General features: G+C 41.8%; 1 protein-coding gene across 3 annotated transcripts; it reads left to right on the forward strand.

Annotated features, from left to right (window-relative positions):
- The first annotated feature begins 416 nt into the window (after window positions 1–416).
- On the forward strand, window positions 417–26,587 carry BTBD3 (BTB domain containing 3). Of its 3 annotated transcripts, XM_087776638.1 has the most exons (6): window positions 417–432; window positions 2,261–2,377; window positions 16,542–16,806; window positions 17,392–17,482; window positions 17,975–18,093; window positions 22,187–26,587. In XM_087776638.1, the coding sequence occupies exons 3-6, from the start codon at window positions 16,664–16,666 to the stop codon at window positions 23,217–23,219; spliced, it is 1,386 nt and encodes a 461-aa protein (XP_087632764.1). In that variant the 5' UTR covers window positions 417–432; window positions 2,261–2,377; window positions 16,542–16,663; the 3' UTR covers window positions 23,220–26,587. The 3 variants fall into 3 exon arrangements, with proteins under 3 accessions (XP_087632764.1, XP_087632762.1, XP_009474443.1); XM_087776636.1 differs by lacking the exons at window positions 417–432; window positions 2,261–2,377 and adding an exon at window positions 4,426–4,506; XM_009476168.2 differs by lacking the exons at window positions 417–432; window positions 2,261–2,377 and having other exon boundaries at window positions 15,930–16,806.
- Window positions 26,588–26,737: the final 150 nt, after the last annotated feature.

The following is a 26,737-nucleotide window of genomic DNA, read 5'->3' on the forward strand; positions in this document are numbered from 1 at the left end:
ATTGCTAACAAGGATGTGATAGCATTTTCTCTGCCTTCAGGCTAGGCTGACCGCCTCAGTTAGCAGCCGGCATGGGGAAGGCTCCCGTCATGCTTTTTTCCATGTCTTAAGCTGTTTTACAAATCACAGTGGCCAACACTTTCCCATCCAGACACTAAACCAAGTGGCACTACACTCACAAAACAGAGAGGCAGCACCTGTAGCTGCCACTGGTATCACTGGCTCTTCTAACACAGGTGAGGAAGGGTTAAAAGGCACCTGGGACTGTTGCACCTGGGGCCTAATGATGATGAGCTCCAGCTATAAAAGGCTGCAGGAGGAGCACAAGCTCTTGAAATAGAGACTAGGAGCTGGGGTCTGGAGTAGCCTTGACACGTAAAAAGCATATGTCTGGGGGGAAAGGAGGTGTGAGAACTGACTGTGCTGCTGAAAGTAAGTGATTGGGGGGGGGGGAAGAGCTGAGGTGCTGGTGCTAGGGTGTGGTGGAGAGGTGCTGGTGCATGTGGTGAGAGAGGCTGGACAGTCCTTGATAGAAGATGTTGGCTCTCAGATAGGAGTCAAAGATTCCTCTGCTAATATAACATTTTCCTCACTTGTGATGGATGCTGGTATCCACTTGTTCATGTATTTTTATTTTGGAAAGGTTAATGGCCATTTGGTTAAGCCTGAAGGGGTTTCTGCCCCAGCTTGTGGCAGGAGGGCAGAACTGGAAGAGATGAGGAAAATTGCCTGTACTAATACACTAGACTGGCAATCAGTGTCTTCTAGCTGCAGTTTCATAGCCTGTGTGACCTGACCTTACAGGTCAAGGGGCAGACGAAATTCAACACCATCTACTATTAGTTAGTTAATACTTAACCCAAAAGTTGGGGTTGGCAGCCTCAATGAGCTACAGCTGCGCTGGAGACAATAGGTTTATCTTTGGGAGGCATCCAATGCCTGCATAAACCCAGGGGATGTGGTAACCCCCCTGGGGACATTTGGTATGGTGCTGAGCTGACTCCTCTGGCTCTGCTTCATGGAAGCCTCCTGTGGCCTTGGGATGCTGATGCGTCTCCCTCTGGCTGGTCCTAGTTTGGGGGCCCACTTTCCAGCCTGTATAGCTGCAAAACACCTGGGCATTTAACCGTGTGTTGCAAGGATCTTGTCCTGCCTGCCAAAAGCTCACAGCAGCTGCCCAGGCTAATTTTACAACTCAGGGGTTTGCCTCCGATAGACAACTCTTCGTATTTTTATGACTAGACGTTATTACATTGTTCTTTCATTTGATAACTGCTCCAGTAATGGCTTCCACTTGCAGTAAATCTCTTGCACTGTCTTTTTTCCCCCTATTAAACATAAAATGATAACCTTTGTGGGAGGCTGTGCACAGAAATTCAGTGAAGCTTTAAGAGGTTGGGGAGGAGGGGAGATGTGGAGGGGAAACACGGTCAGCACTAGCAAAGTGCCTGGTGGGAAGATGCTTTTGGAGAAACTAATTATACCCTGGAGCACTTGGAAGAACCTACCCAGCATGCAAGTTGAACTGGAAAATGAATATTTAAACGGCTCTTCAAGTTAGTAAGTCTTTGGAAAGCGCTGCTCAATACCTGGAAAATATGCCTGTGACATGAGAACAGATGAGTCTGAATGTGACTCAACACAAATATTTGGCTTTATTTTACCACCTCCGCAGAGCAGAACCTATCCCAGTTAAATGGCTTTGCAGACACCAACTAAAATACTTTGATCAGCTCTCCCCAACACGCAGCTGGTTCAGCTTTTACCTTCCCCAGTAGCGCAGCCCTTGGTTTGCAACAGGCAATGCTGGAGCTTGCCCAGAAACCTGGGCTAGGAGCAGGCAAGGCCGCAAAGCTGTGAAGGAGCACCCCAAAGACCTTCTCTGCAGCTGCTCTTGGGCTATGGCTCCTCTTCCTCATGAGCTTTTTAATACATATTTTATATATATAGTCACCCTGGAGGGTGACAGCACAAGGAGAGAGGACATCAACACCCAGTAGCACTAGAAGCTTTGCACTTTGTCCCCTATTGCGAGATGGTTTTGGTGGCCCAGTACTGCGGCTCTGGCCAGGTCTGGCTTATCTGGCGGCTTGTTGGCTCTGGAGTTGGGCTGAAACTTATCAGCAAGCTGCAGTGCTAAGTGACTAAACACAACCCTGAGAAACACAGTGAGCTGCGTGGAGGTCTACTTAACTCGGACAGGTAACCACACGTCTGTGTGCTTCAAAGCAGGTAACTAATCCTGGGTGTGCAATTGCAGGAGGAAGAGGAGAGACTGCAGCTCTGAACGTCAGTGCTTTGGTGCCCAGCAGCAGCGCTGTGAGCGTGTGTTTGAGCCGGACCATGCGGACGAGGTGTAACCCACCATCCTGTGTCTGTAAGTCCCCAGGAGTGAAGAGGGCTGAGGATGGGGTGGGACTGGCGCTCCGGTGCTGTGTGCGGCCTCCCGCACCACTGGCTGTAGCGGAGCAACTTCAGCTGGGTGTGCAAAGTCCGCTGCAAGGTGGCGGTGACTGCTGCAGTTTAATTCAGTGTTGGTATCAGTATTAAACCAGACCCTGGAGCTCTTTGGGGGATGCTAGGCAGTCACGGTCCAAGCCCCGTGCACAGCTGAACAAACCGGGCTGGAAATGCCGGAGTGCTCTAAGGAGCCCAAAAAAGCAAAACAAATGTTATTGAGTGGAGCCCCTAATTTGGGCAGCTCCTGCTGCCTCTCAGTCAGAAAACGTCGCAGGATTTATCTTCTAACTCCTGGATGTGCTGGGGTTATGGCTGGAAGATGTCTTCCTACTATGGGGTTTCAAATTCAGGTTGCAAAACAACCTCCTCTAAACTGGAGGAAGGGGCTTCTCCCCACCACTTGCCCATCTTAAACTACCCCAGCTGCAAAAGGGCCTTTTACCTCCAGTCTGAAGACAGGGTGGGCAATGACAGTGGCTATCTGCAGCAGGTTTAAGTTCACTTCAGATAATGAATATTTTGTTGGCTTCCCAAGTCCCAATTAAATCATCATTTACATACTATAATTTAAAGCATGTACTCTGCCAGTAAAATCCGTAAGAGCTATAAAGTGTGTGTGTGTGTGTGTATACAGTCGTTATTGTTGCTATTTAGTTTCTTATCTATTTTAATAACTAAAATATTAAAATGGGAAGAGCAAAGTACTGATTATCCACAGATACGCCTAATTTCACATAGCGAAGGTATCTGCTAAAATAACATGTATATAATATAGGTAAAGGAATGTTCATGGGAGACTAAAGCTGGAAGACAGCAGCAATTCCAAAAGAATTGTTTCTTGGGGGGGGGGGGGGAACCCAAACCAACCCCCTCTAAAGCTTCAAATAAAGCCTTTTGCTATGCTTTTAAAAATAAATGCTAGCAATGCATTTTAATTTCCCACGTCGTTATATGCCAGCATTATGAGAAATCCCTTATTTATGAAGCTCCTGGATAAACCCAGGTGCTGATCCTGGAAATGCCTCTATCCCTGTTGATTATTTCTTCAGTGGCTCAAAAATAAAAAGTACTTTGCTTTTTTTTTTTCTTTTTTTTTAACCTGGCAACCCTACGCACAGCAGAACGGGAACAGCTCACGCAAGGAAGGATGTACGGCATTCGTATCTCATTGTGTGATTAGGTTTATTTGGAAAAAAAACCCTAAAAAAAAACCTGAGGGGGAAGGGTGGTTCACCCCCTGTTGCTGGCCCTGGGATGAGATGTGGGCGCCACAGCTGGAGGAGTTTCTGCTGTAAGGCTTATTTTTATTTTCTTTTTTTTTTTTTTTGCTTAGAGCTCTAGAGAGTGACACTGGATGAACAAAGGCGATGTTTTATATAGAAAAGTATTTGGTCGTTATAACGTTGCAAATCGATGAAATCTGTTGTCTGAAGGGAATGGCGAGCTCTTGTCGTCACAGATTATCAGTGCACACAAAAAAGTATCAGTTTTTTAGAGGGTGAATCCTCAAAACGGGTTGAGCCAAGAATATGCTTCTATTTCAGGTGCTAATTGGATTTTTAATTAAAAAAAAAAAAAAGGTGCTGCTAGTTTTTGTCCCGTCTTTTCTCAACTTTTTTTGGTGCCAAAGCCCCATTTTTTGTGGTGAAATCTGAAGGTTTTGCTGCTGTGGGGGCCCCCTGTGCCCCCAGCGCCTCGGCGGGCCGCGGGCCCAGGCCCTGACTGGCCTCCCGCGGGGCCAGGCCCGGCGGTGCCCTCCGGTACAGCGGGGCCTTATTGCTGAGGGGAAAACCCCCGCCAGACTGGAGGAGCGCGGCTGGGGGGAGCCCGCCGGAGGCGGGAGCCCGCCGCTGAGGGCCCCGACCCGCCCCGGGGTGAGGCCGCGGCGCTGTGGGGCCGACCCACGCGCGTCCCCGCCGCCACGCCCCGCCCCGTTCGCGCCCGTGGCGTGCGCGTGCGCGCGGGGCGAGCGGGCGCGTCCTCGAGGCGGGGCCGCGCGTGCCGCTGCGAGGGGCCGCGCCGCCCCGGGAGTGGGGGCGCCCTCAGGTCAGTGCGGGGGGGGGGAGGTGGCGCGCGCGAGGCGGCCGTTACGGCCGTTACCGGGCGCTCGCGCCGCGCTGAGGGGAGGCGGTGGCGGCGCGGTGAGGGGGCCGGGGCGGCTCCGCTGGGCCCCGGGCGTTGCGGGGCCGGGGGCGTCCTGCGGCGGGGGAGGGAGCTGCCGCGGCGCCGGGTGAAGGGGGACGGCGGTGGCCGTTCCCGGCGGTGGGGGATCGGGGGTAGGCGGGCGGGCGGGCGGCCGTTGGTCCCCAGCCGCCCTGAGAGGACGCCTCCGTGAGGGACGGGGCGGGAGCGGCCGCACCTGAGCGCCGGCATCGCGCCCGCCGCGAAACTTGGGCAGAGAGAGGCGGGGAGCGGGTGTGGGGAGCGGTGCCCCCAGCGCCCGGGCCGGCTGCCGCCGGGTCGGCGCTGAGGCGGTCGGCTGAGCCGGCACAAAGAGCTCCTTGGAAACCGGTCTTTGCCCGATCAAAGTCGTTATTTGTTCCTGCAGCCGTTTCGAAGGGTTTCATCCTTACTTTTCCGCCCCCCGGCTCCCCGAGTGTTTGCAGCTGCCTTTTGTGCAGAGGCCGGTTGGCTTTGTTGTGGTGCCGGGAGTGAACCGGCGGTGATGAACCGCTCTAAAATCGGGTGGTTTGGGATCAAACGGGCAGCGCGAGGAGCCCCGAGCTTGGGACCTGGCAGTGCCAACACGCCTGGCCGCCCGGGCCAGGGCCTCCTCCAGAGCTGTGCCTGTGGGCTAGCGCTTCGCCTTGGAGAAATTGAAAGTTATCTAAACCTAAAAGTTGGGGTTTGGGGTTGTTTTTCTCTGCTTAAAGTAACACTTCTTTAAAAGAAGTAGTATTTTAAGTATCAATTAAGTAAAACTTCCTAGAGGAACAATTAATAATTGCATCCGGTTTGACATAAATACCACCTCCTCTTCCCCATGTTGGCCAAACTTCCCTAGGTACGTATGTCTGATGACTGAGTAGTTTCAGTTAAGGGCCCACACCTTTACAATTTACTATTTTCCTCTTTGTTTTGTTTCAAGAAAGTCCATCTGTGGTAACCTTCAGGTTAAGTTTATAAATTCGTTTGCCTATGGTGTTTCCTGAGTGGTGGTGCATTTGAAAATAGGAGGGAGCAGTGGGTTGTTCTCACTTGAAGTAAGAAAAAGTTTGAATTGAAGTTATGGTAGTTAAGTGTTCCTAAAATGATGTTTACTGACATACCTAATTAAAACAACAAAGACTGACTGTGTCTTCTCTGAAGGGTGCTTGTGCAGATTTTCTGCATTGTTGTTAGTCCTCACTCTACTTTGTTTCCAGCATGTAATCTATACGTCAAACTGTAATCCGTGTCCTGGGCTTGTCATTTGTTTTTTGTAGAGAGAGGTGATGTTGGGTTATAGGTATACAATGCTATATTTGATGCTGCTTTAAGTGTTTTATGCTAGAGTCGGGGTTAAAATAGCTTTTCTTTTCGTGGGAAATAACTAGTCTCACCATTTCCTATAGAAAGGAGGTGCAGTATGTCATAACGCGTAATATCTTGGCTTCACTGGGTAATTTAACTTTCCATATCAAATCTCTTAGGACCTTATTCGTTTGAAATAAGTTCTGCAGGATTGCCAAAGTTAAATGTAGAGTGCAGTAGTTTTTTTTAAATCCCCCACAGTAAGTACGCTGCAGCTAACTACACAATAACTTTCCGTGTGTTTCCCCTCCAGCGATCCTCAGCTCTGCCCTGGAGGAAACACCTTTTACAAGCAATATGGAATTCCTTTAACTTGCCCTTTAAGGCTGAGAAAAAAGATGCAGGTTGCAACAGTAATTTTTATTTTTTGGGCGCTTGCTTGTTAGAGCTTGTGAGCAAATATTTTTTCTAAAGTTACCAAACAGTTGTTATGCTTACAACGAAAGGATCAGTGTTAGGGTAGGCTCAATTAAAACAGAGGTCTGATGATGATAGGCCGTGCGTTATGTTGTCGGAAGAAATTTAGGTCTTCATCTGTTGTGTGAACTTGTGCAAATGACGCTAGTTTTGCAGCAGAATATCATTCATGCCCAGCATTAGCTTTCTCTGATAACTCACGATAGTTCTCCTGTGATACTCTCTCTACTAACTCCTTGAGGCTTGCAGGCTATTGTTTTGTTTTACACGAGCAAATGTTCAGATACCTGAACTGGCATGGAAGCACTGTTTTATGAGGCACTATATAAGTAAGAGATTAGCAACAGTTTCTATCTCAGAGAGCTGATAGATAAGGCAAAAGAAGGAAATAAAGAGATGGGAATCTTGGAAGGAAAAGATTAAAAGCTTTGTGTGGTGGAAGTTGTCTTCAGTTGTTTTCTGCCGTAAAGTTGAATTTCAATACTGTACCTTAATTACAAAACCAAATTATACGTATGTATGTCAGAAAACTGGGGGGGGGGGGACCTTAAGTAAAAGGTCACTTCATTCAAATTTGCAAAATTCCCATTTTCTGGGCCTGGCTTGTCTGTTTTCTGATCCTGCTGGCCTATCAGGGTTGATAACTCAGCAAGCTAGAGAAATAGAAAACCAAGCGAGTCCACCATCTGGAAAGTGTGTTTTCAAACACTGGTGAACTGTTTGGCAATCTGTGAATGTCTGCTGGCTGTCCTGGGCTTGTAGGGTGTAGAATCACAGAAAACAAATTTGGAAGGTATCTTGAGATATCACCTTGTCCAGCCCTGTTACCTGTATCCTGAGGTTGCTTGATATCCTGAATAAATATTTCACCAGAGGATCGTGTACTACTTCAGTACAGGGCTGAATGACTTTTTAATAGCATTCTCCTGTGACGGGATATTTATGTACCAGGTTACCCTCTGTATCCACCTGAGCTGCAGTTTCTCCTCTTCACATCCAAAGCAATTCAAAGGAGTCATTTTCTTAAAAAACCTACATTCGCTGGAATTATAGCTTCGCTGCCTCCTCGTTTGCACAAAGCATGCTTAGTTGCAAGGGTTTTCTGAGAGTATGAAAAGAAAGCAACTCTTCAGTCAGGTAGTGTGCTTGCTTGTGCCTGATAGGTGTGAGATTTTATACGTAGGCTTTCAATAGTTGATGGAACAAAATCACTTTCAAATCTAATCCATAATACACCACATGCTACTTAACAGCCTGTCACCTCGTCCACTTGGAGGGGGAGGAAAGCTCAAGCCATATACTTCAACACTGGGGAGGAGCTGAAGCTAGCTGCCTATTATTTACAGCTGTCCCCTTGTTGCAGTATTTTACCTTCCTTTGGACTCCTCAGCATACAGTTCAACTTAGAGATGGAAGGAATGACTGCCCTATTAGACAACTTGCTCAGTTTCTGCGGAGGAACGCAGCTCAAAGGGATACCACGTGATGTTAGGGTAATATAATGCACTTAAGCGTGTACAAAGTGCACCTAGGTGCGTTCGATTTCGTAGTGCTATATGATTTTTGTCTTCAGCAATACTCTCCCAAGGTGATACTACTCCACGTATACCAAGAAAAAGTAAAGGGTTTCATACTATATAAAACTTTATAATATATAAAACTAATGTGTATGTATGTTTACCTTGCACAGTCCCTTACTTATGCTCTTATGTTTGATTACTTGCTCCTTCCTTGATTTTTTTCTTTTTCTCTACTAAAGTTCTGACATGTCCTAGGGTCTCTGAAACAGAGTTATTGTGAAGGAGAATAGGCATTTGGGATATCGTAATATTGCTAGGTAAATACATCTTAATGCTTGCAAGCATATTCTGAAACCAGAATTTGAGGAGTATGTGTATGTTCGTCTTGAAAATTTGATTAGTGCAAAGTAGCTGACATTCACTTGTAAAGAGGAGGAGAAACTAATAGAAATACTAAAGCGTAACTGATCTAATAATCAAGTGTGACTGAAATATTTGCAGCAAAGGAAAGTAAATCTGATTTTCTAAAACAGTTAAGATAAAAATTTGGCAACGTCTTTATCCCCCTGTGGAACAGCCATTCAAACAGAGGCTGCATGTGCTGTGAAATCTGGAAACCAGGGCAAGTCACAAGATCCACAGCTTCTAACGTGTAGCAAAGGAAGATTAACTCAGTACAGGGCAGTTTAATGGACTTAATGTTTGGTTCCATTCCTTGAACTATTTGGATGCAGCTCAGGTTAGCAGCAATCAGTCTCTCATATCTAAAAATTGGGGTTGTTAAACAGTTGTCAAAAAAATTGCAAGAGTTGTTGTTCATGGGTTTTGAGTCTCACTTCTGAGAAGTGAGAGCCACTGTGTTGGAGAAGGCATTCCTTATCAAATGCTTGTTTTGCCAAAGGACTGACTGCTTCCTCCTTTGCTAACTGGGGTAAAGTCTTCCTCTTCTGTCATTTAAAATGTAGTAGAAACAAGAAGCTGTACCATTTTATCCCCTTTTTTAAGGTCATTTAAAATACTTTTACTGAATGGTTCCAGGTATGCTCTTCTACTGTAAACACAAGTGTGCAAATCACTGACCTGCTTTGCGTTCTTAAGCCACATGTTTTACATCTAGTGAAGTTTAGGGACCTACGGATTGGCATGACGTAGTTTTCCTATGACAGACCCTAATGACATTTACATTACAACACCTAACCAAGCTTTCCAAAAGTCCCCTCCATTTTTCTTAACCTCGTTGGAAGGTGCTGGTAGCCTGGCAGTCCCAGGAGACTGAAGTTTGTAGGCCACAGAACAGGTATGGCGTGGGTCATAGCAATATCCTCTCCCCCTCTTTTGTCCCACAGGGTACTTCAGTGCTGTGGTTTGACGTGGTGAATGTAGGTTATCTGCACATGAAAAATGTAGTCCTTGAATTATATGCCAATGTAATCAACTGTAATGCAGTCCCCATGTGGATACTCATGGGGTAGTTACTCTTCTAGTGCCATCAGCTCTCAGAAGTGAGGACTCGCTGAGAAAATGTCTTCTCTTTATCTGTGTTACCATTTGCGTTTTGCAGACTTACTGTGTGTAGGGCGACCAAGACATTTGCGAACTGCTGATGTAAAGGAGTAGGACCAGTCACCTTCCAACCTGCCCTTTATCAGAGCCTATATTAACTATTCAGTTTAAAAAGAATAATTTCTGAGCCAAGTTAAAATTAGTATGAAGGTTTGTCTGCATAGGCATGATCTGTCTGTAAGATAGGAAGTTCTGTCTGTAGTCATCCGATCCCGATCTCTCCCTTGAAATAGGCAGCATGTGAGTACTAATTGTAGTGGTGGTTTTTCTGAAGTGCACCAAGATCCCTAGCTTCTTTCTCACAGGGCACTGAATGATCATTAAATGCTAATGACTTTTGATTACTGTTGACCTTGGTCAATTTAGAATTAGTGACCTAGAGACGAAAACCACTGTATCTCATTACCAATTTCCTGAGCTATCTGATCTTTTCTTTGTAAGTCAGTTTTGGTAAGAGGCAGAGTAGAATTAAAGTTGACCTCTGTCTTAGAAAAAGGGTTGAATGCTTTCAGGTTTGCAATATCATGTTTAGAAAGAAATTGAAAAAATGGTAGCCACTAAGAAAGAACTTATTTTTTGAGCCCACAGATTGTCAAGAGCAAAACTCAACATGACATGAAATGGACAAGCTAGAGTAGTAGCCATGGGGAAGAAATGCATAATTCGTCACTTTTAAATTAGTAGAAAAACAGTTTATCTCCTGTAACCTTGAATTGGATTCTCATTTTGTAGTTGTAGGTTTTCTCATCTCAGAGTTAATTTATAATTCTTGTTTTTACTTTGAACTATCAAGAAGCAAATTAATGTTTATAGAATAAATTGCAAATTCTGCTCCGAGATATTTTCTACCTGCAGTTCCCAAGCTATGACATTGGGGAATATGTCTCAGCAAGCTGGTAAAATCATGTATTTCGTGCTGTAATGAAGCATTTCATGTTATTTCCTTCCATATGCACAGAAGAGAATGGTTGTGTGATAATTCGCTGTAACGGGATCAAATATGTTCTTCACTGTAGGCTGTTTAAACATGAGCCTTTCTTTATATGGTTGTGGTTTATATGGACTGTCATTCGTGCAGCAAGCATGGTATTGAAATCATAATGAAAATACAAGAGAATTTTAAACATTTTTTTTCTTTCTCGCTTTAATACACTAGCTATATTTATTTTGACCCAGCTGAGAACAAAACCTTTAACTTTAAAAGCAAAACTCAACAGTGTAGAGAAGTCTTTTGTGTTATGTTGTGTTTGGGGCGTAAATATGAAGTTATCGAACCTCTCACTGGGGTTAAATTGCTAACTTTAAGCAGCTAAGCAAGAAAGTAACAGGAAAAAAATGTCAGTGGGAGATGTTGCACTTGGTGTAGGAACAGGTTCATGGAGAGCCTATTGAAATCCACACAGAAGGAAGGTGGATGTTTATTCACAAGTAAACATAGGGCTAAATGTTATTCTTAAATAGGTTTTGTTTTGATTGCTTTGTCTCAAAAAGGATATTGCTGTAAAAAAAATGAAAATGACTGCAGATACAAAAAGGACATATTAAAAAGATTAAGGCTGCTTTGGTAAGGGGACCAATAAAGTGCTATGCAGATACATAGCCTATATGCTAGCAAATAATACAAGAGAGAGCAAAAGACATGTGAATAGTCATTCTTTAAACTTCTGTTTTATGTAAGTTTGTATTTACCTCTTGACTGGGCTGCACAGGGCTTTCTGCTTTTGTTTTCTTTAAAATATTAAGAGCATTTAGGAAAAAAACGTAAAAACTATCTTAGCGGATAATATTATGCAAAGCGTTTAAAACCTCATACTTCAAGCACTTAAGAAGAATATTTGGCAACAAGTATGTTGCTAGTGTAGCGTAAGAGCTATAACAAAATACAATTTAGCTATTTTGGACTTTGGTTTAAAGCTTCTAATATTGGTTCAAAGTGCAATTCTACTCTGATACTATTCTACTCTTTCCCAGCTCTTGGCTATTCTGGGAAAGAAGTGCTCTCTCATTTTTTTTACCCTATGTTCTGGCTTCTCTGAGAGTCTTTACAGTTTTGCCCGTCTTTCTCCCTGCTTTTAGTTGGTGGGGTTTTTTGGGGGTTGTTTTTTTTTTTTCTTTTCCCTTCCCATAGAAGACCTTTCTGAGTAAGCCTTCAGGGCCAGCTTTTCCATGTAACAGACAGAAGCGGATGCAATCTTGGTTACTTTCGGTGCTGCCAATCTGAAACGTGTGAGAGAGGAGGTTAGAAGATTTTGTCAACTGTAATGCGTTTTTCACTTGAGGAAATCAAGAGTAGAGCTATCAGTCCCCTTTCCAAATGAGCGTTTTTACAAACAGAAGGGTTGGAATTGTGATTGGGAAGGATTCTTCCGGGTGACTAAATAATTCATAGATAGGTAAACAGAACTAGGCTCCTCAGCTGTGTGGTTTGTTGAGTTTTTTGGTTTTGTTTTTTTGAACTTGTACGTTCCATTTCTAAATGAGCATTTAAAGTCAACTTAAATTCAGTGAAAATTAGCAGTGGACAGGTAGATTTGTTACACAGTAACATTGAGTGTTTATTTTGGTTAATCGAGATGTAGAGTCTGAAATTTGTTTCCTCCTAAGGGGAAATCCAGAATTTAAACAAAGAATGTTAATAATGCATAGGCATAATAACTGCCAAGGGAGAGACTTGGCAACTTTACAGAAAAGAAATATATGCATTTTCTCATTGCCTACTTGGAATTCATTCCTTTATTCATGATCTGGTTGTAACAGACAATTGGGAATTTTGATGAAAGCTTGTTTTTTTATAGAATTGTCCAGTTCATGCTATGACATGAAGAACGAACCTGTAAATGAGAGAGAGAGAAAAGCACAACTTATTAGAGGGCGGGGGGGAGAAAAACTTGGGTATACTTGCTATTGTGTCAGGAGAGACTGATGTAATATAAGGAAGAGTACTCTTATCAGCCCTGGAAATTAAATGATTTCTCAATCGGAAGTTACCTTTAGAAAGGCATAATTATAGTAGTAGCATACATTAGAAGTTGTATTAAGAGCTGGGCTATAATATGACTCCTGTGCCAACCCTCACAATGGTGTCAAAGTATATGATCGCCTTAAGGGATAAATGAAACTGGGATTGCAGGTATATTGCACACATTTGGATTTGAACAGCAAAATTAATGCTTCAGTTGTTCACAATATTTAGTCAGGAGCTGATTTCCAAGGGCTTGTAACTTGCTCGTAATAATTTGAAAGGGGCATGTAACTTGATGCATAGTATCTCAAACTCCGAATATAGTCCTTTGCTTAATTCTTCATCTCTGGCATTTTGGATTTTCATTAGGCTGGTGTTAAGATTTAAAGGTAGAATTTCCTACACCCTTTAAGTTACAATGTTTCTGGTGTGACTGCTTTGCTTATAAAATGAAGATTTATGTGTCTCCGAAGAACTGTATTTCCCTTTTTCTAAGTTGTATCAAGTTGTATCAAGGTTGGTTCTGTTAATATATAATTAATGAAGAAAAATGAGAATTGCTGAAAAAGATTAGGAACACATTGTAATAAGCTTTCAGAAATTGATAGATCTTTGGGAGAAAGAAGGTCAATTTCCTTGATGATCTTGCTGGAGACAGCCTGATTTGAACTTGCGATTTTGACTAGTCTTTCAACAGGGACTAGTTCATAGGTTTCTTTTACTGATTGCTAATGTATTGATTTGTAGATTCATTGACCGTATGTCTATAGTAAAGAAGAAAACTATGTTACAGGAAAATAAATGGAAGTTGCTGCCAAAATGGAAAGAATAGTGAGTGCAACTAGCACTAATTCTTTGGGGTTGGTTTTTTTTTCCACTGTTTCACGTGCATCTAATGATTGGTCTAGGAGACTTAGTTTCTGAGCTGATGAAGTGCAATGGAAGGTGGTATAAAGCTTGTAACAGGTTTGTAGTTTTTCATAGGAACTTCTGGAGTCTGTTGTGGAATTAGCACTATTTTCCAGTTGTAGCAGACAGAACAGGCAAAGATGGCAGTTAGGCTTTTTATTTTCTGGGGTGGATTTTTATCCTGTCATGGAGATACTTCTTGTCTACTGGGGGTCTGTCTGACTTCTGGATTCAGGCAGAACATGCTTCAGCTGCAGCTTCTCCCTCCCTTCCTTTCCCAAGAAGCACAGCATGCTATGCATATGTTGTATTTTACAGAAATCAAAGGTATGGTGGACTCCTATGGGTTCATGTTTACAGTCTGTCTTTCCCAGATTGAGTTGACCAGTCAGTCCGTCTGTCATTCTCTTTCTCTTCTGTAGCCTCCCAGTGACCTTATCTGGTGTGTGTATAATCTTTGGATTTGTACCGGTCAAATGGTTTGATAAAATGTGCAAGGACTGTGATTTTTATATACTTTGGTAGTCTATAAATGGATTTATAGAATGAAAATCAGATCTCTCATATGGATCTTCTAACCCTGCTATCTTTCGCCTTCTGCCAACTGCAATGCTGAGAACCAGATTTTCTGAAGAGTGCATGGTTTTTCTGTCTCTTTAAGGGTTTTTTTAAAACTTCTTGCTTTTGAAATGTCTGTCCTGTGCAGTGGCAAAAGGGTTATTTTTGTAACTAGAAGGGCTGGAAATTTACATAAGGAGGGTAAAAAAACTTCTGCAAACTCAACAAAGTCAAATTTTGTGCTGAGAATACCTGCTGTGTCCCCATTATAAACTCTCAGCTGTGAGCAGTTACAAACATCCTATCTGTGGGATGAGTTTCTTCTCCTTTACCCCTTCTTTTACCTCTCTACAGTTCAATGTGGTTGTTAGTTTGTTAGTTTCCCTTCTGAATCAGTCTGTTGCAGATAAAAAAGGAAAACAAAGAGAAGGAGGGGGAAGAAAAGAAAGAAAAGCTTGCTAGAAAATGTTTCTTTGGAAATTGCATAACCTGCCTCTCAATGTATTTAGGAACAAAACTGATTTTCAGCCACACCAGGCATAATCTACCATCTTTTAAACTACTGGTGAAGGAGATTTTGCACTAAGAGGTTGGGCCGTGAAATGCAGTAGCTGAGGCATGGACGCGTATACTTCTGTTTCCCCCTTCCGTGAGCAGTAACTTCAGACAGAGGGGACAGATGTGTCTCTGGAAACGGTATCATCTCCAGCCACTGCAGCAAAGTCTCTAGATGGCCAGCTGCCAGGGTGTTTAGTTAGTGCTTAATAGGTAGTGTCTCCCAAGGAGACTTGATAATCTTTGAAATACCTGCACTTAGGTTTTACAATTTTGGGTTTAAAGACATTCAGAGATTGCATGTTACAAAGCCATAGCTGTGATTCAAGCAGTTGTGATGGTGTTTCGATAAATAGCCTGCGTAACATTTCTGCGTTTCAGTTTAAGTCAGTGGCAGATTTCTGTCAGGGATTTCAGCAAGGTCAGCCATTTCTCCGCCAACCTTTGATCACTTTAATTTCACTGTTGTGGTCTTGTCCAGCAAAACTAATTAAGGCTAGAAGTGGCTAAATTTGCCTTGAAAGCAAAGAGGATTTTTTTCTTTAAAACTTGAAAATAATTATGAAATCGTATTTTAATTACCCCCCCCCCAATATTTTAAGGTGTGAAATGTTGACACTTAATACCTAATATTTTTTGTTTCCCTGCTTTTATTTTTAAGTGGCTATGCTTGCTTGCCTTTTTTTTTTTTTTTTTTTATACACTTGACCTACTGTTAAGGAAATCTGATCTAAATTTCAGTAAACTAATGACTGAAAATTAGTCGTCTTTCCTATTTAAATGGTGTGGTTGGCATAGCTTATATCCTGTTTATTTCAGAAAGTATTTGTGAATAAAATCAGAGCGTGTTTGCATCTCAAGGAGTGATTTCTGCCTGAGACTCTCTGAATCATTCGGACTTCTTCATTTAATGCTTTGAAATATTGATTAAATATATTCACTCTGATTTGCTTTAATCTGATTACACATCTAGAAGTTTTCTTCTGATGAGGTGCAGCCATGTCTGGTGGTAAGCTAGCTTAATTAGCACTGCTTAGTGATTTGGGACCCTTGTCAAAGGCTATTATGTTATCTAGAAACATAAGGAGTTAAAGCTAAAGCTGTGACCTCATCTCTATTCATGTTACACTGGAGTAGAAGCTGCGCTGAAAGGGATTGTTTAACTGCATCACTGTCTTTGCTGCCGCTAGTTGATTGCTTTCATTTGGTTCTGATATCTATAGCGTGCTTTTGCTGAACAACTGTTATGGTAGGGATTTGTGGGAATACTGGAGACATGAAGTCATGTTAATATCGACTGCATGTGGAAATAGCTCCCACGGAAATACTTAGGCTCAAATACATCTCTCTACCTGATTTCAACTTTTTACTGCTTCCCCTGTGAAAATTCAAGCAGCATCCAGGAGAGCTAAAACACACATGCTTCTGGCCAGTCATGCACTTACGCAACTGTGCATGCCATTTATTACTTTATTACTTAGCGCTACGTATTAACTGAAGAGCGCAACTGCTGTCGCTTTAATGTCAGAGCGGCGTACGTTACAATAGGTGTCACTGTGCGGCTGGGTCCAATCGTTATCGGTGACTTCAGCTATTGGCTCCGAACGCTGGCTGACTCCATCTGCAGGGCTGCAATACCTACTCTGTTCCGATCCGTTCAACGCACAAGCTCCGCTCGCCGAGCAGACTGGCAGTGCTATTGCGCGTCTTGCTGGCCCCCTTCAGAAAGCCGGTGCTACAGCCAGGCGTGTACTCTCCTTGCAGGGTGTAGCGCTTTCAGGCGATTCCTGAGCAGGAGATCTGGAAAGAAATAAAACTGGCAGGAATGATGGGGATGTATTTAACGATTCAAGTACTGGATCAAACTTAAAGCCAGTTTCTTACTCGGTGCACCGGAAAGGTCACCTTGTCTTGCTGGAAAAGAAGCAAACTCTCAGCTCTGCTGCTTTCTGTTTAACAGCTTCCACGTGCATTTCTTAATGTTCCCGTCTAGTTAGGCTATCTAGCTTTACAGACAAGTATACTCATGGTAGATGAGAAAGGAAAGAACATGAAATGTCTCACCTTCTTCTTGATGCTTCCAGAGACGGTCAAGAACAGGTCCAAGAAGAGCTCTAAGAAAGGAAATAGCAGCAGCAGTAGCAGCAGCAAATTGCCTCCAGTTTGCTATGAAATCATTACCTTGAAGACCAAAAAGAAGAAGAAGATGGCTGCTGATATTTTTCCCCGAAAGAAACCAGCCAACACTAATACAACTGCTGTCCAGCAGTACCACCAGCAAAACCTCAATAACAACAACACTATTCCAGCACCTAATTGGCAAGGACTTTATCCAACCATCAGAGAGAGGTAAGTTCAGGGCAGTTTATTTTTGCTGTTTGAATGGAGTGGTGAAAATTAGCAAAGTGTTCATAATACATATGTTTAGTTATTCATTTATTTGCTGAAGAAAACGCAGTTCTCTCTTTTTTTACTCTGTGTGTGTGAAACAAGTATTTTGGTAATGGAAAATATTTTAATATCTCTTTTCCAGACAGTGCAGCTGTTTGTCTTGAGTAAATAAAAATGTTGCTGGAAGCCACAGCGTGCCCATAAAGATTTGCTTTTAGACCTTAGTGGGCATGTTGAGTGATACATGCTTTTGACTTTGATTTCCACTTTTTTAAAAGTTCTCATAAGTTTGGTTTTTTGTTTTGTTTTTTATTGCACGTGCGTGCACATGCCCCACACCCTTCCCCACACACACATCACCCCCTTACTTTTTTTTCTCTGGTATATTTGCGTGATGATGTGTAAACTAGCTTAAAACAAATAGTGACCTGCTTCTTTTTACTAACATGCAACTTTAAGTTGTTAAGAAATTGCATTTCTTGGGTCTGGGGCAAGCCCAGTGTTACTGGGTGCCATAAATTAACATGCCACCTCTGTTTGTAGAAATGCAGTGATGTTCAACAATGACTTGATGGCAGATGTTCATTTTGTGGTCGGGCCACCAGGTGGGACCCAGCGGCTGCCAGGACACAAAGTAAGCAACAGCTGCATTATCAGCTCGGGCGGGAGTAGCCGGAGAGAGCTCCCACGGTTACAGCAGGACACAGCGTGGGAGACTTGGCTCTTCTGGGACAGGCATAATTCTGTGTATTAAAAGGCTGCAAGCAGGGGAATAGTCTGTCCCTTGCTTTTCTTTGTGTTTTTGCTTAAACAAGTACACTTACGCTAAGGCAGTCATTATAAAGTTAGGAATACTGCTTTGTGCTGCTGATTAATATTACTCTTGAGATTTTCTAGAAATAGTTAACTTCTGTAGTGGATATGAGCGTTTTCCAGTAGCTAATGCATATATGCCCATGAGAGAAAATGTGTAATTCTGTTCTTAACTTTGACTTCATTTCTTACTGAAGTGTCTCTATAGAGTGTGTCAGTAAAGCTCAGTATGCTTAGAGTGGCTCTTCTACATTGTTTTTGTTGGCAGTGCTTTCAGTTTAAAGCATGAAATAAGATTTCCCTTTCTCAACAGTATGTCCTGGCTGTTGGGAGCTCTGTATTCCATGCGATGTTTTACGGAGAGCTTGCTGAGGACAAAGATGAAATCCGTATACCAGATGTTGAGCCTGCTGCTTTTCTTGCAATGCTGAAGTAAGCATCATTCATCTGCTGGATATATTTTTCTTTATGATGTATACACACACTGGTAATGTCATTGTTAAAGTATTAGACTTGCGTATAAACAGAAAGAAAGCAGTTGCTTAAAATATTCCTCTTTTTGTGTTTCAAGTGTTTTAAACTTTTACCTCATTTTGCTCTTCCCCTCTACTTCCAGGCACGCATATATTAGACTAATGTAGGCAGTTATAAATAATGACTTTGACAGAGGATCTTTGGGCACATTGTATACTGTAATGCCTATTGATCTGATTTGTCACTACACGTTACACAATGGAATGGAGTTACTAAAAAGAATTGTCAGCTGTAACAAAAAAAACCTGTTCTACTTTGCAAGCATAGTGAAAAGTTAAAAACACACAAAAAAACCCCAAACCCCAGAATTGTTGGGTTTGTATATTGACATCATTCCAGCGCTTTTATAAACTTGCTGTATGAAGGTCTTGTCTTACAAAAATGACCCTAAGTTATTGAATATAGCCTCTGAAAATTAAATTTCTCCTCATCTATCATATTGATGCATTTGGAAAGTGATAAAAAGGCTGTTTACATGAATAGTGTTTTTAATTCTAACAGGGGAAAACCAGTCAGTTTACATGATCATTATTTTTCTTCTTGCAAACTGCATAAGAAATGCTATCTTTTCCTAAATGAGCATAATGAAGCAGCTTCCCTGCTGAATTGTCCTTGAATGTATCTATAAACTATGATTGTTAAAGGCAAATGCCCTATCACAGAAGTGCTGTGGCTTTGAAGGTTTTTTCCCTTCAGCTTTAGTAACTGTCATTGCTTTCTGATAAAGAATATGCATTAGTATCTCATAGTGATCCGTTTAATATGCTGCAGGGTTTTTTTGCATGTAATGGTGTAATGACTAGCGAGCAACTTCTTATATTTCATAGATTGTTTTGACTAGCTTGTGATTACAGAATGGTTTCTTTTTTACATTTCAGTGGCACAGTAGATGAACGTTCAAAGTTGTATATAGAGTTTGTTGCATAGAATTTTTACAGGTTATCGTGAACATCAGAAATGTTCTGTGCAAATATCAATAACTGCCAGGAAAAGCTGAAGTCACACAAATGTTCTATAGACCTGGAATATATATAAAGTTAAGATATGACATTATGTAAGTAGGTGTGTCATGGATCCCTGCTTTGGGCCTTTCTGGTTTTGCAGGTGTTTTCTGCAGAGCTCAGACTTGTGCTTTACTTTCCTGCAGAATTTTACAAGGCACAAATACAAGATACTTGGATTCCCCCGCCCCCCCCCCCTTTTTTTTTTTTGAACAACAAATCTGTTTCACTGTGGCTAAACATGATTTGCCATATAAAAACTGAATGCTTTCTGAATTTATCTTTAAGAAATGTGTTCAGAAAACAACCCTAGAAAAGAGAGTATCAGTACTGACATCTAGGTCTTGGCATATTATTTAGCCCATGACAATTTAGGAAACTATCTTTGAGAGCATAGCCAGAACCATGGAATTGTTTACCTTCTCAGCTTTTATTTAAAAAACCAAACAAACAAACAAAAAAAACAAACAGAAAAAACCACCACAAAAAGTTTGTGGTCTGTGTGGATGTTGAGCTAACCTTGCCAGTGCTAACTCCCACTGATGCAGTGTGCCTGAACCTGCAGAGTGCTCCTGTGTCTGCGAACGCCAGGGGTGTCTGCAGCCGTGACAGTGCAGGGAAAGGGAAGGGATCTTGCTCAGCAGTGCAGCATTCCCCTCATGGCAGGATCCAGTGCATGTGCTGCACTGGGTGGAGCCTGGGGGGAGCCACAGTCCCCCTCACTCCTCTCCTCCTGGGAAGTCGTCCCCATGAGTGTTGCTTGCAGCTGCTGTGAGCAGCGGATGGCAGAAGGCTCATGATGCTGTTGTTGCAGAAGGAAAAGACTTTTGACCTATCCCAGAGCAGCCTTCTCCTTCGTACGCTCCTTTCTGCAGTCAGGAGGAATGCATCATAATCTTTGTCAGAAAATACACTGAGTTTGGTTTTGTGGTTTTTTTGTTGGTTTTGTTTGGTTTGTTTTTTTTTGCCCCTGCACAGTGAATTCTTACAGCATAAATATTTTTTGTCTTTTACTATATAGTGGGCATTCTGACAACAAACATGAGACAAGGTATTGCCAGATATAACATAGGAAATAATATCTCGATTGGTAGATACTAATTCTTCTCCCAGTAAAATTGATTTGGCTGTTCTCTACAGTTTTAAAAAATAGGGTTAAATTCATAGTCTAGCTGACAGACTGAATTGGTGTTTTTAATGTATTATATCTTATCTTAATCTTGACTGTTCAAATTAGAACCGTGGTCTCATCCCAGGATGAATGTGTTACTAAACTGTCAGACCCTGTGGTCTAGCAGAATCCTCTGTTTAAGAACAGGGTGAAACTGAAATATCAGTAATTGTAGCCCAGAGTCGAGGTGCATTGGCAGAGTGAGAAGTGTCGAATATTGCTGACAGCTGATCTGTCCTGTGTCTGTTGTAAATCAGTGATATTAGTTCTTCGCTTTCATGAATATTAAACTAGCAACTTTTGTACTACTTCAATTTAAAACAGATGTCATCATTCTCTGCTGTACCAGCAGGCCAAGAGAAGTAATAGAAGGGAGAAAAGAGTTGGAAAGCAATGAGGAGAATCATAAAAATGAATGAATTGATACATTGAAAATTTTTTGGACAGTAAAGGAGCTAAGCCTGTAACCACTGATATATAGATGTGCTCTTTGTTGTTACAAATAGCCCAGACGAAACCAAGTAATAAAGGTAAAAAAAAAAAATAATGTTTGGGTCTATGTAAGTATTCTTTTTCTCTGTAACTTCTTAGATTTTATTATATTGCTTGAGCAGTATCAGCTCTGAGCGTGTTTTCTAAGCATGGCTTGGAAGATAGTACCCTACACCTTCAAAAATACAAATAAAGATATTTACAACTATAATCAGATCAGTGTAGGTAGTAATTCCACTTTATAAGCACATCTGTTCTGCAAAAAATTCATTGTGTTGGGAAACCTTCTAACTAGAAAATTTTAATTAGTACAGGGTTGCATACAACTTCAGCTTTACTGGAGGAAGGCACTTTTATCAACCATAGCCATCAAGACTTGCTTATCCCTATGAAGAGTAAAATTGCATTTGGCATGGTTTTAGCACATTGCATTCACCAGCTGCAAATGGGGCCCTGAAGCATGAGATATTAAAAAGAACAAACTGTACAATGCTTCATTTCTCTGAGCAATGAATCCCAGCAGTTTAGTCATATAAATAGAATTTCACCTTCATCTCTTCCACCACACTAGCGTAGCAGTAAAGCTTTTTTTCTTCCTTATGCAATGAGACTGAGAGAAAACACCATGGCAGTGGAGCTAGGATGCTGTAAGCATTAATAAACCTGAAAATTAGAATTCTCTGCCTTTTCCTATGTTTCATCGCCCTGTTAAAAAAATAAAACCAATAAAACCAACCTCTTTCCCTCTCCCCCTGCCAAACCTCCCCCCCAGTAGTTACGAAGATGGGTAGCACCTGCTATATTTTGATAGTATTTCTATTCTTAGACTAGCTAGTTATTCCCAATAAACTTGTTTTCATTCCTGTATTTATATATACACCTCAATAAATCATCATTCACCATCACGGGACATCCAGTCCAAGTACTCTTTGTAACACGTGTTCCTGACTGTTCTGTTAGCCAAGTAAGGTAGCCCTTGAGGAGCTACTGCCTGGGGCGGATAGCCTCTCGTTAGCCAAAGCATGTACGGAAGGAAGACAGAGCTGGAGGGGCCATAGTTTGTAAACAGAACCATTGTCTACATAGCATGTACCCTAAATGTGAAGCTGTATTCACCTTAGATTTAAGCCTGTTCTCTTCCATGGTCTTACATGAGTGATGAATTTGGTTTGTACTTTTTCTGGATTTAATCAATGTTCCCCAAAAGCACTGCTTAGTTTTAATGTGGAGCCATTTAAATATTCTTTGTTTATAATTTTCAGATGTTGTTGACAAATGATGGTTTTTGCATTAGGCGGCAGTGTTACATGCATGTGTTTTATTTCAGATACATATATTGTGATGAAATTGATTTGGCTGCAGATACCGTACTGGCCACTCTTTATGCTGCCAAGAAATATATCGTCCCTCATCTTGCCCGCGCCTGCGTCAACTTTCTAGAGACAAGTCTAAGTGCAAAGAATGCCTGTGTGCTGCTTTCCCAGAGCTGCCTATTCGAGGAACCTGACCTGACCCAGCGCTGTTGGGAAGTGATTGACGCCCAAGCTGAGCTAGCTTTGAAGTCGGAGGGGTTCTGTGACATTGATTTTCAGACACTTGAAAGCATTCTCCGAAGGGAGACTCTGAATGCCAAAGAAATTGTTGTTTTCGAAGCAGCTCTGAACTGGGCTGAAGTGGAGTGTCAGCGACAAGAGCTAACAGCTACCATAGAGAACAAGCGGAAAGTCCTCGGGAAGGCTCTGTACTTGATACGCATCCCTACCATGGCACTGGACGACTTCGCAAATGGCGCTGCTCAGTCTGGGATTCTGACTCTCAACGAAACCAATGATATCTTCCTCTGGTATACGGCTGCCAAAAAGCCAGAGTTACAGTTTGTAAGCAAGCCCCGGAAAGGCCTCGTTCCTCAGCGATGTCACCGTTTCCAGTCCTGCGCTTACCGCAGCAACCAGTGGCGCTACAGGGGCCGGTGTGACAGCATCCAGTTTGCTGTTGATAAGAGAGTGTTTATTGCTGGCTTTGGGCTGTATGGCTCCAGCTGTGGATCAGCAGAGTACAGTGCCAAGATTGAACTCAAACGACAAGGAGTTATCCTAGGCCAGAACTTGAGTAAATATTTCTCAGATGGTTCTAGTAACACTTTTCCCGTGTGGTTTGAATATCCAGTGCAGATTGAGCCTGACACCTTTTACACAGCTAGCGTGATTCTGGATGGTAACGAACTCAGCTATTTTGGACAAGAAGGAATGACAGAAGTTCAGTGTGGGAAGGTGACTGTTCAGTTTCAGTGCTCTTCGGACAGTACAAATGGCACTGGGGTACAGGGAGGGCAAATTCCCGAACTCATATTTTATGCTTGAATGGAAGTTTGTGGAGACGAAGCATTTTGCTATGAAGAACCTGTCTGGTTCAGACCTACTGACACTTAGCTTTTTATCTGCAGATATGTGATCAGTACAGGTAATATGTAACTAAACACTACGGGCAAGTTACTGGCTTGCTATACTTGTAGCATTGTTGGTGATAAAGTTTAAGTCTAATATTTAAACTGGAAGCTCTTAGGAACAAACAAGTCTTAAAGGCTTTGTAAGAGAGGTGCCTGGTTGCTGGTGATGCTGACCGTTTCTTTGATGCACCTGTGAATCACCAGAGGATGTCCCAATCTTGTATCTCACTAAACACTGTTTTCATTGATCCATTTTCTCTTTCTCCATTTCGTGCTTTCTGCTTGTAATTATTTGGGGAGGTAGGGGTAGAAAATGAAGAGCCTTGTTTTATAGCTCTCTCTTCTCTCTCCTCCTCAGACTTAAAAGATTCCAGTAATGAGCTGCTTTTGATCATGGGAGCTGAAAGAGGTGCTTCAGTTGTAAGCAGAAAAAGCATAGGTTTAAACCTTCATCCTGTCAGGTTCTGCTGCAGCCAGCTGTTTGGGATGGCTGCAGGGGAAGATGGAGAGAAGCAAGCAGCTTTCAGGAAGCTACACAGCACGCTGACCGTGTCCACAGTGCATGGACATGTTTACAGTGAGGGGAGGATGTGGGCTTGGCAAGTGACCCTCAGAGTTCATTTTCTAGGAATCCCACCTCGAAGGCCAGAAAGTAGTTGCACGTGTTCAAATTGTATATGCAGCTCTTGACACTCTACTCCCATGAGCTAGTTTTTGCTACATTGAAGTTAATTTGCTATATAAATGGCTTTTCTTTGAAAGCTTGCTAAATAAATGGGAATTAATATCTATCATCCGATGCAGGATAATTTTTTATTTGTTTTGGGTGGGTTTTTCTTCTTCCTCCTAAGCATGGAAGAGGCAGATTATAGAGGAACGAAAGAATGTGCCAATCCTGACTTGGACTTTTTTCTGCAGTGTGAGATTTTTTTCTTTTTATTACCATACATTATCAGTGGAAATTCAGACAAGAAGATTCCCAACTGTGGTCATATTACACTTAGTGTATATCATCAGATAACAGTGAGGAGGAGGAGGAAGTGTTCTCTAATGTGTTAATGTTGGATCTCTTGCAACTGCTTATGGTTATACATCAATCAGAGAATTATGTGGTGCAGAACTTTTTCTTGTCTGATTATTTTTTCTTCCTCACAAACTTCCTGTCATATGTCTGTATCATTTTTGGAAAAGTATTAGGGATCATGACTCCTTTATCAGGGAAGGAAACCAGTATAAATAACAAATACAGGTACTATTTAAACATAAGAAAATCCTTCACCATTGCATTGGGACAGTTGCTTCTCAGAGGGACACTACCTATTGTAAAGCACCTCATTCTTATTTCATCTCTGAAGTGGGTTCTGTTTGTTGTGTGTGTTTTAACGAAATGAGAGGACCAAATGATTCTTTAGACAGACTGAAGATTAGTATTATAGTACATCAACACATTAATGCAGCATAACTCTAAATTCACTTGTCAGTTTTGTAATAAAAATGGTTTTCTCATATGATTTCTTACCAGTTTAATACTATTACTCTAAGTGTTTCTTGACGGTTGGAATCCTGGCCCCTGGCCATCGTAAAGTGCCAATACATCTTTCCAGTATCCAAAATACCATCTGAAGTAAGGAAAACAAGCGTAGACGTCAAATACTTTATGGCCAAAGCCCAGATCTTCTCTCTAGGTAATAAAAGGAGAGACAGGTAAAAAACTGCCTTGCAAGATCGATGCATTTCACCCGTCTTAGTGTTTAATGTTTTATGTACATACATACATACATGCCTCTGTGTGTGTGTGTGTAAGCAACGTTCAATGTAAATACCCTCAACATATATAGAAAAATGTTTTGGTTTTTTGTAACAGATGTACATAATCCAGACTGTTAGCGAAATCTAAACAGAATGCTCCATGGAAAACTCCCAGAGAGATTTAAAAAACCTCCAGTTAATTATATTTAGATCTGCAGCCTAAAATAGACAAGAGTATAATTGTATGGACTGGAGGAAGTGTTGCTGAAGAGACTGCAAAAAGGAATCTAAGATTGTGATGAGGTAATGGTCATCTACTTTTAGACAACATCTGAGCAGCAGTTCCATTTATTTAAATACATTTGAAAGCAGAGAAAGATGCTAATCAGCTGATTAAGTTTTCTTACAGCAAGCGGTTGATGCAGATGTAATTACTCTGATGATCAGATTGACAAGTTGCTTGCAGTAGCAAGCTGCATTCTGAGTTGTTTGGAAAGAAAATCAGGTGCCTCAGCTGGTGGGGCAAATCAGAGAGTATTGTACTGGTAAAACTAGACTTGGCTTCTCACTTTTAATTTATTTTTTGGTTTTTACTTACCTGCACATAAAGGTGAGCTATCTACTACATTGACTGGCTGGAACAGAAGTTAGGAGATCAGAATACTGTGTAGCTGTAATATGTAGAAAATGAGCTGTTATTTAATTATTATTTTTATTTGCTACTATTATGAATCTTTTTGACGAAGTAGGATGAAAGCTACCTCTAGCTTAATTCCTCTGAGTCCATTCCAGGTTTTAGGAGCTGGTGCATGTAAAGTTTTTCAATATGGAAGAATGAACATAAGCACCCCAAAACACCTTTTGATGCTTACAGCATGACTTGATTCTGAGCACTGCTTGATGCTAACAAGTACTGGTATATAAAAAGGTGACTGGTACCAGTCCCCTTCGGACATCAGGGCACTTAGGTAGGTGTCTAAATGTGGATTTGGTTGGTTTAGCAGTAGCATCCAAGCTTGAATACATTGATTGACATTTTGCAAGCGTCAGCTATATCAACCTGGAATGTCAGCATAATGTCGATAGAGATCCTTTTGTAGATTCTGTCTTAAACTGTACCTGGCCATCTTTGCTACGTGTATGTTTGATTTTCCTGGGGAGGGGAATCTGATAAGAGAGTATAACATAATATACTTTCTGCATATCTAAAATAGTATTTAAGTGAACATTTTAGTTTCTACATACTTATTGCACTGAACGGTTTTTTTTTTTTCTGTTGTGTGTTGTTTTTTTTTTTAATTTGTTGTGATAAATTCAGCTAACTTCAGGTCCCAGCACCCATTTGTGCTGTAGCAGTGTTTGACCTTAGCAGGCTTACAGCATTATTTACAAAGGACAGATATATATAATTATGAAGTACCTCATGTTGAATGTTATTGTACTGTATCTTTAATGTCACAGTGCAGATCTTGTTGGACTCATGAATGTGTATAATCGCGTTAAACATACGAATAAAAATGGTTCTTAAATGGTTGTTTCCTGCAGTATCTTTGAAGCATGAGCTATGAAAGCCTTTACTTAGTTATCTCTTTTAGCAATTTCTGTTGTTGTGCAGTTGTGCAGAGATATTTGTTGAGCTTATGTATTCAGAGATCTTTTGATCCCCAAAGAAGTAAAAGTCTA

The sequence above is a fragment of the Nipponia nippon genome, unplaced genomic scaffold, assembly GCF_047370975.1.
Source record: "Nipponia nippon isolate SJK-2023a ecotype South Korea unplaced genomic scaffold, ASM4737097v1 scaffold_4, whole genome shotgun sequence".
Lineage (NCBI taxonomy): Eukaryota > Metazoa > Chordata > Aves > Pelecaniformes > Threskiornithidae > Nipponia > Nipponia nippon.